General features: G+C 36.9%; 1 protein-coding gene across 1 annotated transcript; it reads left to right on the forward strand.

Moving 5' to 3' along the window:
• Window positions 1-43: 43 nt before the first annotated feature.
• LOC121731109 (proton-coupled folate transporter-like) lies at window positions 44-14248 on the forward strand. The gene is made up of 7 exons (XM_042120452.1): window positions 44-941; window positions 1110-1269; window positions 4625-4726; window positions 10048-10185; window positions 10352-10435; window positions 11321-11477; window positions 14153-14248. The coding sequence occupies exons 1-7, from the start codon at window positions 144-146 to the stop codon at window positions 14238-14240; spliced, it is 1527 nt and encodes a 508-aa protein (XP_041976386.1). The 5' UTR covers window positions 44-143; the 3' UTR covers window positions 14241-14248.
• Window positions 14249-15481: the final 1233 nt, after the last annotated feature.

Below are 15481 nucleotides of genomic sequence, written 5' to 3' on the forward strand. Positions count from 1 at the left end.
AGCTGTTCGCCACTTAATGTCTTTTTAATACCTAGAACTAACGTGTTCGTGGTGTTCGTTATGAGTTTATTTTAATAAACTTTGATAAAGTAAAATATGGATTTGAAAGCAGTGATACTCGTAAATTAATAAAATACGACAAAATGGAACAACCTTCAGCCGAAGATATCGAGCAAACTATTCCTCTAAGAGTACAGGAAATCAAAAAAGAGGTAGGAAACCTAAAATTTCTCCAGAAGTTAAAAGATGTGAAAGACAATATTACAGTAGAACCAGTTATGTCAGTGTTCATGATAGCCAGTATGATTGCGGTGACGGGAGTCCAAAACTTGAATCTGGATAAGGCGTGTAGAGTGAACTTAAATTACAACGATACAGTATGCACAGCTCTTACTCTCAGACAGCGGGAGAACTACAGTAACGCAGAAGTGGATGTCCAGAAGTTAGTAGCGTCAGTGGAAGCATGGAGAACGATCATCGCCACCGTATTTCCTCTCATCATGATGGTGTTCCTCGGAGCGTGGAGCGACAAAATGGGTAAACGCAAAGTGTGCATGTTGATGCCCATCGCAGGAGAATTTATCAGTTGCTCCATGAATATCATGAGCTTCTACTTCTTCGACAGCGTCACAGTAGAATTGACTTCTGTATTGTCGACTCTCGCTATAGCCCTCGGTGGGGCATGGTACGTCATGTACTTAGGATCATACAGCTATCTAGCTGACGTTACTTCGGAGCAATCGAGGACGTTTAGAATGGGGTTGCTGACTCTGGGCCTGTCGATATCGTTCCCCATTGGCATGGGCATCAGTGGGATAATACTGCGATACACGGGGTATTATGGGGTGTTTGGAATACCTGCAACCATGCAGCTGTTGAATTTCCTCTACATCTGTTTTTTTATTAAAGACAAGAGTACACTACGTGAAAAGAAGTCCAAGGTAATTCGAAAAACTAGTTTGATGTATCCATTTCCAAAAAGTGTTTCTTGATTTCTTTGATTGATTTGAGTGATTCGATAAATGTAGAAAATGTATTTTAAGATATATCTATATTTGAATTTTATGTATGAGACTTTATTAACAATTGATTATTTCAATTTTTTTCAGAATAACCGTCCGAGGTGGGTGCAATTTTTGATACAATTTTTCAACTTACAAAGCTTAAAAGACATGCTTGGATTGCTTCTGAAAAGGCGACCGAATAATCAAAGAATGAAGTTGATTTTAATCATGATAGCAGTTTGTTTGATTAATGGACCATTCTGGGGTAGGTATAGTAGTAAAGTAAGTTAAGAATTTCCACACGCCACTGTAGGCAAAAATATTTCTTGGTCCATAGTCCTTCTTGGTCCACGAAATGTGCTTCTCTACATTGACGCAAGTAGAATGTATTATTGTAAAACATTTTGAATTAAATTTATATTTAGGCAATCTACGCCTAAATATAAATTTAGGCGTAGATTGCCTAAATATAAATTTAATTCAAAATGTTTATATAATATAAACGGAAGAGTTTGTTTGTTTGTTTGAACGCGCTAATCTCAAGAATTACTGGTCCGATTTGAAAAATTCTTTCAGTGTTAGATAGCCCGTTTATCGAGGAAGGATTATAGGCTATATTTTATCACGCTTTGACTAATACGAGCGAAGAAATAGAGGAAAATGTTGAAAAAACGGGAGAAATTATTTAAAAGTGCTTATCTCACGAACTACCGGAGCAATTTTTCTGTTATTTGGCACAGATAAGAAGTAGACTACGTGAAGGATCATAGATAATACCTAATTTTCGTGGGCGAAGCCGCGTGGAACGTCTCTTACAATATATTATCTTAAATTCCAACATTTTCCTCAAGATTGTCACTGACAATAAGTTACTTTCCATAACTTGTTTTCATCACCACTAAGGATACGAATGATATCTAAATGGTTACAGGGCGTACATTTTTTACCGGGTTTGTTATCAGTGATCACATTCTGTCAATATATATAATAATATTATATTATAACAAAAATCGTCCAAGTACGAGTCATCCTCGCGCACGTGGGCTCCGTATAATTTTGTTTTGTTTTTGTATGGAAGTCCCCCTTAAATATTTATTTTATTTTGATTTTATTAATTTTATTAAAGCACAAATTTATAATTAAGGATTTTGTGAATATTTTCAGTGCCTAATTGTTGCTATTATGGAATACGAGCAAAAAGGCCAAAAAAACACGTTTGTCGTAAGGGGGGAGCCCCTCAAATGGTTTAAAGGAAAAAATGTATACTTAGTGTACAATTTGTACATTCTTGTAGGGAGAATAAAACACAGAATATTGTTATATCACTCAACACCACCACTCGGGCTCGTAGCTGATAGAAGAAGTGATCGTCAGACCGAAGTCGAGCGACCAATACTACTCTCCCTACTACCTACCCAAGTAGGCGGGGCATATCTTTATTTATATATGTCGCAGGGAAAAGAGGATATCAGGAATTTCATGATATCCCTAGGGATATCACGACATCCCGGCAGATGCCGAATATTCTTGTTTATTACGTCTTCTTACTAAAAATATCTAGTGATATGTCATTTCACTTAACTAAATCTAGTGAAATGTCAGAAAAGCGGATACCGCCGAATAAAAATCGAGCCACACATTTTTCTCGCTCGCTCTAGTACCCACACGGGCACTAGTGGGAGTGCTGGCGCGGCTCGTCTAGCTATAGCGGTTCTTGAGATACAGCTTGGAGCCAGACAGACAGACGGAACGACAGTTTTACCCTTTGGGTACGGAACCGTAAAAACTAATCGAAGATCTGGAGTACCTGGAGTACCTGTGTTTTCTAATCAGCGTCACCCTGATTAGAAAACACAAGAGCCTAACCAAACTATTAGAGATCGACATGCCTTTACTAAAAATATTCAACTTGGTGGGCCGCTTCATTCGACGTCAAAAATAAAAGGTCTGAAGCATCTGATGAAGAACCCTCAGCTGGTTTTCAGAGATATGGTGATGTCCCCTCAGATCTGCTATGTTTGCATTACACTTGACGTGGTAATAATAATAATAACTCCCAGACCGGTTTCGGCGACGGTGGCTGGTTTCATTGAAACCACGCCAGTTACGCAGGAGAAATTTTATAGGCATTAAGAAATATATATTTACACTTGGGCAAAGTGTGTGCGCAGTACACAAGAGCAAGTATATCTTCCTATACTTGCATAACCCAGTGGCGAGAGATCAGGCGTAGGACCGACTTTTTACATGCCCATCCGACGCATGGATCATCTAACATCATACTTGTTAGAGTAAGATGTTAGATGATCCTACCAAAGTACACTAGAGCGTGCGAGAGAAATGCGTGGCTCGATTTTTTTTCGACGGTCTCCGCTTTTCTGACATTTCACTAGATTTAGTTTAGTGAAATGACATATCACTAGATATTTTTAGTAAGAAGACGTAATAAACAAGAATATTCGGCATCTGCCGGAATGTCGTGATATCCCTAGGGATATCGTGAAATCCCTGATAACCTCTTTTCCCTGCGACATATACACTACACTTAGTATTTGGGATCCTTTACGTAATTTTGTATTTTTTTGCTTTCTTTCCAGATTGACCGCTCTTTATGAAATTGCGTATAATCTATACTTCTATACTAATATTATAATTCTGCACAGTTTGTTTGTTTGTTTGTTTGTTTGAACGCGCTAATCTCAGGAACTACTGGTCCGATTTGAAAAGTTCTTTCAGTGTTAGATAGCCCATTTATCGAGGAAGGCTATAGGATATATTTTATCACGCTAAAACTAATAGAAACGAAGAAATAAAGGAAAATGTGGAAAAAACGGGGGAAAATTATTTGAAAGGGCTTATTTGAACGCGCTAATCTCAAGAACTACTGGTCCGATTTGAAAAATTCTTTCAGTGTTAGATAGCCCATTGATCAAGGAAGGTTATAGGCTATATTTTATTTCGCTAAAACTAATAAAAGCGAAGAAATAGAGGAAAGTGTTGAAAAAACGGGGGGAAATTATTTGAAAGGGCTTATTTGAACGCGCTAATCTCAGGAACTACTGGTTTGATTTGAAAAATGCTTTCAGTGTTAGGTAGCCTATTTATCGAGAAAGACTATAGGCTATATTTTATTATTCTACAACTAATAGGAGCGAAGAAATAGAGGAAAATGTGGAAAAAACGGGGGAAATTATATGAAATTGCTTATTGTCTTAAGATTCTCAAGAGCTACTGGAGCAATTTTTATGTTATTTGGCAAACATGAAGAATAGACCACGTCAAGGGACATAGGCTATTTTTTGCGGAAAAATGTACGGTCGGTGTGAAATTCCTAAATTACGCAAGCGAAGCCGCGCGGAACTTCTATATATAATAAAATCGTAGGAAAGTCAATGCTGTACATTGAATATTTTTGTACAATAAATAATACTTGGGACGTGATCTACTATACTAACGCGGACGAAGTCGCGGGCCACAGCTAGTATTTTTATATTTGTAGTCAGGTTGTCTGGAATAAACCGCTTTTAGCGACTTTTTATTTACCTATTGTTTTTCTTTATATTGTAGTTTAGTTTAGTTTTTGTACAAATAAAGAATTTTCTAATCTATTTTTGTTTCAGGTGAATTATCCATATTTTATATAGCGTGTCGATATCGTTTTAATTTTGACGAAATCAAGTACAGTATATTTACCTCATACAATCTCACTTTGCATGCTGTTGGTGAGTAGATTTCTTTAATTGATGACATAACTGGATGAAGTGGGTAACTAACAATTTGAAAATTGACGAAGTTTTGCATAAATGGAGGCTTTACGACCGAGAAAATGATTTCAAATACAATAATCGGTCAAGTGCGAGTCAGACTCATGCACGAAGGGTTGCGTACCGTTGTAGAGCGCAAATAGGGAAAAAATTGTGTTTTTTTTTGTATGGGGCTCCCATACAAAAAAAAAAAACACAATTTTTTCCCTTAATTCCCTTCCCTTTTCCTTAATTATATATTTTATTTTAATTTTATTATTTAATATTAAAGTACACATATAATTGAGGATTTTGTGAAAATTTTAAGTGTCTATATTATATTGCCATTATGGATTACGAGCCAAAAATACAAAAAAAAAAAACGTTTGTTGTATAGGATAATATTAATTTTATTTTATTTTTAGTATTTGTTGTTATAGCGGCATAGATTAGGTACACAATCTGTGAAAATCTCAGCAGGTTCTAGCTAAATTAGGACAAAAATTGTGTTTTTTGTATGGGAGCCCCTCTTAAATTTTTATTTTATTTTAATATTATTATTAATTATTAAAGTACATATAAATTAAGGATTTTGTGAAAATTTCATGTCCCTTCCATTGCCATTATTGATATCGAGCAAAAAAAGCCAAAAAAATCACGTTTGTTGTATGGGAGCCCCCTTAAATATTAATTTTATTTTGTTTTTAGTATTTGCTGTTATAGCGGCAAGAGAAATACATAATATGTGAAAATTTCAGAAGTCTAGCTATAGCGGTTTTTGAGTTACAGCTTTGAGACAGACAGACTGACGGACATACAGACGAACAGACAGACGGACAGACATTGAAGTCTCAGTAATAGGGTCCCGTTTTTACCCTTTGGGTACGGAACTCTAAAAATGTGGATTTAATATCTATCTATATATATATATATATATATATATATATATTGTGCTAGTAACGCTAAAACTAGAAAAAGGCTGAACGGATTGGGCTAATTTTAGTCTTAAAATATTCGTAGAAGTCCAGGGAAATTTTTAAAGTGACACGAAGTTCACCGGGACAGCTAGTATCTATATAATATATAAAAATGGGGTTTCATTTGTTTTAGTAACGCTAAAACTCGAAAAGGGCTGAACGGATTGGGCTAATTTTAGTCTTAAAATATTCGTGAAGTCCAGGGAAGGTTTTAAAGTGACACGAAGTTCACCGGGACAGCTAGTAACCTATAAATATTAGCCAGATAATGAAATGAAGTAACATGATATGCTAAAAGAACAAGGGAAAAATTAAGTTATTTTCCTTATGTTATAAAATTTTAGTTACCCACTTCACCCACTCAGGTCTTAAATAATTATGCTGTCCAACTATTAGAGTAGGCGTTTTGCAAGGTCTTCCACTCCCCTCGTTGTTGTGCAAACGTAGGCCAGCGTAGAATTGAAATTATTAAGAAAAAATGTGATAAATTGTATACAAGATTCAATTGTATTTGAGTATGCTCTGAAATAACAAGACTGACTTGGACGAAACATGGCACAGATGAAAAGTAGATGAAGAAGGATATTGGCTACTTTACCATTGTAACGTTCTGACAGTATTAATAATAATTAATATATTAATGGGAGTGCCTCCGCTGCCGGCGCCAGTTGCCGAAATGGCTGCCGGCGCCGTTTTCCGAAGTTTGCCGAAGTCACGCAATGTTTGCCGAATAGGCGCCGGCAGCCTATTGCTTGTCAAATGACAGAATAATGATCAAAACATCAGTCTTGAGCTAAAGGACTATGAAAAGTACAAATAATAAGATCATAATTCATAATGTAAGGATGCATATTTTAATGGTGGTGATGATGATGCTGATAAAAAATTGATCTGCATAGTAGCATAATATGCTTCTTTAAACAACGCTGAAACTCTCTAACATGTATGTTGTATAAGAAGTCTGATATCCTGTTCAGTACCTCCGGAAGTATACCACGGGGTTTATAAATGTGGTGCAATGTGGTGTGGTGTGTGGTACTTTTTGGTAGCTGAAAAAAGGTAGCTATTAGGTAAAGCTGGGTAGCTGGTATGGGTACATGAAAATGCATAAAAAAAAACTGAAATATCCACAGCCAAATTATTTATTTTTAAAAATTGTGTATCGGCACTGGAACCTTGCGTTTAACGCATTTTCACCGGTTCCCATTTTGAGTGCCAGCGCCGGCAGCCGTTGTTTTATATCTCGGCTGCCGGCAGTATACTTACCGCCGGTTCCCATTACTGATATTTTTGGGAGCCGGCGCTGGCAGCGGAGGCACTTCCTATATTAATATCTAAGCACACCAAGGGTGGGTTGCACCAACTTACTATAACTGTAACTTTAACTATAACTACAACGCTAAATGTTAAATCTTTCGTTAAAGTTAATAATGGACGCCATATTTAACGATAACCATAACCGCCCAAACCTATATCGATTTTTCGTGAAAGATTATGGCTCACAGTATTGTTATAATAAAAAATATTTTTCCCGTCGATTCTTTCGGATAATTCATTTTTATACTCTCAATCCCATCAACTGTAGCTTTAACAAAAAAAATAAGATTGGGTTGCACCAGAGGCGTGGTTATAGTTACAGTTATGGTCAAAGTTAAGGTTAACTTAACTTTAACTTTGACCACAGAATTTGACAGATGTCTGTTGCTAAAGTTAATGGTGTTGAGAATATAAAAAATTAATTATCTATACAAATTGACAGAAAAAATAATTTGCTATGGTATCACTGTGTCAAATTTTACTTATCTTGAACCGAGCGTAATTGCGCAGTTAAGGTTATCGTCAAATATGGCGTCCAGTTTTGACTTTAGCTAGAGATTTGACGGTTCTTTTGTTAAAGTTATAGTTAAAGTAAGCTGGTGCAACCCACTCTTAATAATGTATTGTTAACTAAAGGAGAACACCCAAACTCCATAGAAAATTACCCAAGGCCCGGCGCAGAAGAGATGTATCTCAATTATTTGTGTATTTTATGTGTAACATTTTTTTATAGGCGTGTTTGCCGCAGGATGTGCCTAAGATGGAAAAAAAATGCATTTAGATCTCTTCAGGCGCTAATTGAAAATTACATTACGTTGAACGTATCGACTCCAAAATGTTATAAAATAGTAATGAATTATGTTTCTAAAATACATAATTATAATAATAATAAATAATAAATCTTTATTTTTCAATAAAATCACATACAATATGAGGCATCGCCATTAAGCATAAGATTACACGTGTTTTATTATTATATTACTATACCGATCTTTTTTATACAGTGTGTAACAAAAATAAGTGATAATACTTTAGGGTGTGTACGTGTTCCTTGTAGAGAGTTCACTGTGAAAGTAGCAGCTCTGAAAGACGAAATCTTTTTTTCACTTTTGTATGGGCATGGGCCCGAGCGTCACGAGTTTCCCCATACAAAAGTGAAAAAAAATGTTGGTCTTTCAGCGCTGCTACCTTCACAGTGAACTCTCTACAAGGAACACGTACACACCCTTAATTATTATCACTTATTTTTGCTACACCCTGTATAAGTACATAGGGAAAATAAACAGAATGACAAGATTTAGTGAAAATAAGTATACAGGGCATGGGCGCCGGCAGAAATAATTTCCAAGGGGTGCAGATTTTAGTTTTCTTTATTTTTCTATATTTTAGTCTTCAATAATTCCTGTTGATCCCGAGATTCCCAAGGGGTGCAAGTGCACCACCTGGCACCCCCCTGCCGGCGCCCATGATACAGGATGTAACAAAAATAAGTGATAATAGTTTTGGGTGTGTACGTATTCCTTGTAGAGAGTTCATTGTAAATTAATTTTAGCAGACAGAATTCGTAGTACTTACCTATCTTTATTCTTAAAAGGAAAAAGTAGGTGTTTTTGTATGTTTAGTGATTGTTTAAAACATTTCATAAAAGTAATTTAAACTAAAATTGTTAAGTACGCCTGAAAATAATAAAATCGAATTTTTTTACTTAAGCCACTTTTTGCGGCAATGACACATATAAAGGTGAATGCCCAAAAATGTATGGACCAAAAACCCGTAATCGATTCAAACCATTTATATGTGGCATGGTAGACTACATCTACGGTATCCCAAATAAAATGTCCTTTTTGGATTAAACAATCACCAAGTACTTTAAAAACGATCGTAACCAATTGACTGTTCTTATAGGAATCTATGATATTTAGTAAAATATTTATCACTTTTATGTCTGAAAGTATAGAATGTCAGATTGGTATTATTAGAAATGGTATAATCTGTACAATGTATTTTTAACGATTATTACGTCATGATATCAGTTAACTATCTACGTCTTTTCGAAAATAAAAGGGCAAACGAGCAAACGGGTAGCACCTGATAGAAAGCAATTACCGTCACTATGGACACTCGCAACATTAGTAGAGCTACGGGTGCGTTTAAGAGGGAATTCGCTTTCTTCCGAAAAACGTACGGTGACATCTCTTTTTAGGGTTCCGTAGTCAATAAGGAACTCTTATAGTTTCGGTCTGTCCGTCCGTCAGTCCGTCCGCCCGTCTGTCTGTCCGTCCGTCTGTCCGTCTGTCTGTCCGCGGACCGCGGTTTTGCTCAGAGACTATAGGACCTACAAAGCTGTAATTCGGCATGAATGCACATATTAATGATGCCGACAAAATGGTGTATAAGATCTTTTAAAAAATGTTTAAGGTAAGTAGTAAGTACCAGCTCCCATACACATATTTAAATTCCTTTAAAAACGTAACTGAGATGATGTTGTTAGTAATGTATTAGTAGTGTTATAAAATAATTATGTACATTCATTGACCATTCAAAAAATATCAAAAACTAGCGGTACTACGGAGTACGGAACCTTATATATTGCGCGTGGCCCGACACGCACTTGGCCGGTTTTGACTTTATTTTCTCTAAATTGTATATTCTTATACGTGTCATCATCGTTTTTACGAGGAAAACACAAAAACAAAGGAAGAAACTACATAGTTGATTCAAAGCGCTGTCTCAAAATCTCAGATTTATTTTTTCAAATTATTCGTTTCGGTTATGGTTTTGAATAAAAGGAGTTACATATTTACAATCTACTATTAATGGTCTACTTTGCTGCATATAAATTATTTCAATCGACTATGGGTTTTTTTTGGGCATTCACCTTTCTTTTACTAATAAAGTATACAAAAAACTGAGATACCTTACTTTTGTGCCGGAGCTTGGGCTTTTTTGGGTGTTCGTCTTTACTTTAATTAACTATATTACTTTTATAAACGAAATTTGTTACAGGGACTCTGTTCACGATCAGTTTGTTTACAAAAAAATTGAAAATGGATGACTCGACATTGGGAATGATTGCTACGCTGAGTAGAATACTAGGTGCTTTTGTTTGGGTCTTTGCTAGAAACGAACTTGAAGTCTATTTAGGTAAATTACTTAACCGTTATAAAAAAAATCACACTGTCGTTCTAAAAACCAAGTTAAATAATTAATATACTTCCCAAATTAAAACCAATTTTAGTAGAAAAAACTTTGCATCTGTTTCTTGAAATTCAATTAATATTTTATGCAATCATGTATATTATATTTTCAGCTCCTGTGGCGGAATTTTTTGATGGCACCATGATCATTGCCCTTCGAGCAATGGCGTCAAAATTCGTAACAAGCTCAGAATTAGGTAAGATGAAAGAATTTGTGTAAAACGAAGGTGGAAGCTTTTATTTATGTGACTTTCTTGAAAATAATTGATGATAAGGCAGAAGCATAATGTATTGTATGTGTACCAAACTACCCCATCGTTAGGTTACGTTCACATGGCACAATCCTGCACATTTCCTCCACGTTTTTTTGCAGTATACGTCTTAAGGCCCGGTATTCCCAGAAACGGACGATTTTCAAGATTTAAAAGTAACAGGAGGCATAAAAATATAGTAATTTAATATCTGAAAAAAAAAATGTGTTAGCTGTTAAGGATCAAACACAGTGGAATTTATATTCCATTACACAATATCATGAACTTCACTCGATAGAAAATAATCCCAAAGTTACCTCTTCTTTTAACGAAATTGCCTTACTATGTCCAAATTATTTGGAATTTTCAGATAATTTTTGTACTGAATTAAAGACAAAGAATATAACTATCTAGTGCGATTCGTTTTTTTGATTCGATTGCAGGCGCAAAGGCTCGGCTGGTACGCTTTCAGTCACACACTTTGCGCCTGCAATTTTATAGTTTTTTGATCGCCGTTATTTATAAATCACTTAAATCGAGTCAAAAAAACGAGTACAATCAATGTAGTGTTAAGACGTATACTGCAAAACGTGCAGGAAATGTGCAGGATTGTGCCGTGTGAACCTAACCTAACGATGGGGTAGTTTGGTCTATACACATACAATACATTATGCTTCTGCCTTGTGTGAACCTAGTCTAACAGTCATCGTACGTTGTTGTGAAAATACTATATAGAAATGCCAATAACGGGACTTTCTGTAGTATCGAGTTTATGGCCTATAGGTATTCACTATTCAGACAGGACAGTAAATAGTTTCATCCATATTACAGGTAAAGTATTCTCTCTATTCGGCGTGCTCGAAGTCACTATGATGCTGGTGCTGGCCCCGATATACTCGAGGGTCTACATCGCCACAATACATATCCTACCCGGCGCCGCCTACTTCATCACTATTATGTGTTCCATACCCGCTGTATGCATTTTCATGTAAGTAGCTGCAGAGCCTAATCAATGCATAAAAATACTCCTTTTTTTAAGAATGAAGACACCGAGGCAGGTTTTAAGTCAATTTTTAGGGTTCCGTACCCAAAGAGTAAAAACGGGAACAAAATAAAGTGAATATTTAAGGGGGGCTCCCATACAACAAACGTTATTTTTTGGTCTTTTTGGCTCGTATTCATAATGGCAACATTATTATAGACGCTTGAAATTTTCACAAAATTCTCAATTATGTGTGTACTTTAATATTAAGTAATAATATTAATATAAAATAAATAATAATGGGGGGCTCCCGTACAAATTCATTGCGCAGTGCGCGGACTACAGAACCCTTCGTGCGCGAGTCCGACTCGCACTTAAACGATTATTTATATACGTACATGAATATAGTTTGTATATTTTTAGCTTTGAAGCCTGCTCGTAACTCAATATATTATTTATTTAAAACACTTCATGCAAATATTCAGCTGTCCGAAATTTGCGGACCACGCGCTTATTACTTAGTCCCAGTTCATGTTTCTAATAGCGGCAGGTAAATCTTCAACCTTCTATCGAATGTAAGCCTGCAAATTATCAGCATAAAGGTATTAAGTACGTACAATGAAGTACAAGTTACAACTAGGGTCATAAAATTAAAAAACAGTGAAAACAAAAAAAAAAAACAGAGTATACCGCCTTGAGGTACACCAGCTTCAAGATCCATTCAACTAGTAGAGGAATCATCTAACAATTTGCTGGCGAGTGGCGTCCTCAAGGACAGGGACAAATTTAATTTAAAACTTCAGGGAGAGAAAAAAGAATGTCATAGTCGACGTTATTAAATGCGCTGGAACAATCGATTAAGACTAAGACAGTAATTTTTGAGTTCTATATGGAAGCCCTTATATATTATTATCTATCATCGCCCTTATGTCATCATCTAGTTATTTTTAACAAGGGAGATGGTACCATGTCCAGATCTAGCTCCAGATTGAAGTGGTTTCGGAGAACAAAGCCGGATAGCGCTGCTTTTGGATATGTGATATGTCGCAGTCATCTGGTTTAATCTGCGATTCGATTGAATGACTAGTACATTCATTGAATGACACCATTCAATTGAATTACTAAAGGACAACTCGTCAAGACGTTGACTGTGACGTTTAACGTTTTGACTAAAAGCCATTATAGTGAAGTCGTTAAATGGGATACTATAATTTTTTTAAGTAGCCGTTGACGGGGTAATAATAGATTAATCCACGGTGTCATGTTATTTTATTACAAATGAAGCACTTTAAAGTAAATTTTATCGACAAAACATAGTGCAATCAGGTGTGCGAGCTATTTGACGCCAATTTGTTCTAGTGACTACTAGCACCGCAGTGGGAAAAAAGTGAAATAGTTACGTTCAATTACCTGACTGATCTCATGTCCGCTATCTTCAAAGGGCTATATTACAAATCGCTGACTAGTTGGACTCTAAGTGACGATCGTTCAATCGACTTTCGGCCGAGTCATTCAATTGAATGGTGTCATTTAATGAATGCGCTAGTCATTCAATCGAATCGCAGATTGAACCAGGAGACTGCGACAGATACATGCTTCTAGAACTTTGGGTAAAAAGGGGAGAATGGATATAGGACGAAAATGCGACGGTTGTAAAGTATTAGGAATTTTATGTATAGGACGAATAGGGTTTCCTCTGTTTAAAGGTGCGCGTCCACCGGATCGGACTCGGAGCGTACGGAGCGGACGGATTTGTTTCTTTGTATTGATTTTTATGGTACTGCGCGGCGTGCACTGCAACGTTATTTCGGCGCCTGACAAAATATTATAAAATATAACGGCGCTCCATCCACACCGTACGCTCCAATTTCGACCCGGTGGACGCGCAGTCACGAAGATATGTTTTTTTTGTCTATAGCCAGGCATAATATCTGTACCTAGTTTTTTATAGGGAGTGCCTAAGCTGCCGGTGCCGGTTACCGTAATGGCTGCCGGCGCCGTATTCCGAAGTTTGCCGAAGTCACGCGATGTTTGCCGAATTGGCTGCCGGCGCCTGTTCGGCAAATATCGTTAGTCAAATGACAGAATAATGATCAAAAATATCTTACATCAGTCTTGAGCCTAAGGACTATGAAAAGTACCAATAAGAAGGTCATAATGTGAGGATGTATATTTTAATAGTAGTGATGATGATGATGATTAATGTGATCTGTATCTAACATAACCTTTGCGCTGAAACTCTCAAACATGTAATATATTGTATAAGGAGTCTGAATTGTGGTCAATACCTTCGGAACCGTGGTATACTGTGGTGCAAAATCTTACTTTTTGGTAGCATTTGATCAAAATGCATCACAAGAAACTAAAATATCCACAGCCGAAAATGATATAACCTCCACCTTTGGAAGTCAAATATTTGAGGTTGTATTTATTTTTAAAATCTGTTTACCGGCACTTGAACCTAGCGTTTTACGCATTTTCACCGGTTCCCATTTTGAGTGCCAGCGCCGGCAGTCGTTGTTTTATATCTAGGCTGCCGGCAGTATACTCACCGCCGGTTCCCATTACTGATATTTTTGGCGGCCGGCGCCGGCAGCGGAGGCACTTCCTAAATAAAATGAGAATGAGAGTATATTTTCATGTTTATTTTTTCTAAGCATCTTTAACGAATGATCTTTCAGATGGTTCCATCGCGAGTATAAGAGAGAGTTGAAGACTGCTGCAAGGGCTGCTGTAAAAGAAGACTGTGCTGAGGAAATTATAAAATAGACCGAACACGTCTAACCCATATATTATTTATTTGTATTTTATTTAAACAAAATAAGTAATTAAATATTAAAAGTTAAAAAAAAAGAATTATAATAATCAGTTTCAATTATTCATTTCGATCCTCATGTAAACAAAATACGGAAACTCTCATACATGGGAGAGCCATGCTTCGGCACGAATGGGCCGGCTCGACCGGAGAAATACCACGTTCTCACAGAAAACCGGTGTGAAACAGCGCTTGCGCTGTGTTTTGCCGAGTGAGTGAGTTTACCGGAGGCCCAATCCCCTACCCTATTCCCTTCCCTACCCTCCGCTATTCCCTTCCCTTCCCTTCCCATCCCTACCCTCCCCTATTACCCTATTCCCTCTTAAAAGGCCAGCAACGCACCTGCAGCTCTTCTGATGCTGCGAGTGTCCATGGGCGACGGAAGTTGCTTTCCATCAGGTAACCAGTTTGCTCGTTTGCCCCCTTATTACATAAAAAAAAACTATTTTTATGTGCCGTTGTCTTATTTTATTGTACAGTTCATACGCTTAACATACTAGAGATTATATTTAGTTCAAAATGATTTGGAACAGAGTTAGGTTCAAATGTTATTTTCATTTATTATTGCCTATCGCACAATTCGCCCCTTTACTATCAATGATGTTAATGGAATCAGGCGTTACTTTGCGGAAACCCATAGTTTAAATTTAGTTTGTTATTATTTTTAGCAATATTCCGCGAAAGCAACTTCCACCTTTAAGTAAATGAGTGAGTGTACGCATAGGCATGCGTACAGCACCTCCCTCCTCCCACACTGCCTATGCGTACACTCGCATGCAAGAACTTGCAAACACCACCACCACACAAGCAATAATGTTGGCAAATCCGTGCAAGGCCCCTCACCACCATGCAGGTTGAAAACCTCGACGCGCGTTTCGCCCCAACACCGGAGCATCCTCAGGATGTGGACTCTACGAACAACGTCCGTTAAGTGCCGCCACCGGCCATAACACCGCCTTTTATACACTATCGAGCCCCGCTACTATCCCCACTACCCCCACTACTCTCACTAATACCCCCGAACATATTAATAAGCGGTGACGTAGTCAAGTCAAGCAAGTTTGGTCATTCAACAATGCAAATCTGTTATTTTTCTTTTCTTTTATGATCTCTAATTGTTCCAACACGCTCAGCCGAAAGCCTTTATCGCATTTATGTAAAACTTTATAGGAATGGCCATCGGGCACAGTATGAT

Source organism: Aricia agestis, chromosome 10, assembly GCF_905147365.1.
Source record: "Aricia agestis chromosome 10, ilAriAges1.1, whole genome shotgun sequence".
Taxonomy (NCBI): domain Eukaryota; kingdom Metazoa; phylum Arthropoda; class Insecta; order Lepidoptera; family Lycaenidae; genus Aricia; species Aricia agestis.

Bases quoted from the DNA above. Each gene is read 5' to 3' on its own strand.
- LOC121731109 (XM_042120452.1), top strand. From the start codon at position 144: ATGGAACAACCTTCAGCCGAAGATATCGAGCAAACTATTCCTCTAAGA. The intron at 4,727-10,047 runs GTGAGTAGATTT...AATTTGTTACAG, and splicing joins TCTCACTTTGCATGCTGTTG to GGACTCTGTTCACGATCAGT. The intron at 11,478-14,152 runs GTAAGTAGCTGC...ATGATCTTTCAG, and splicing joins CCCGCTGTATGCATTTTCAT to ATGGTTCCATCGCGAGTATA.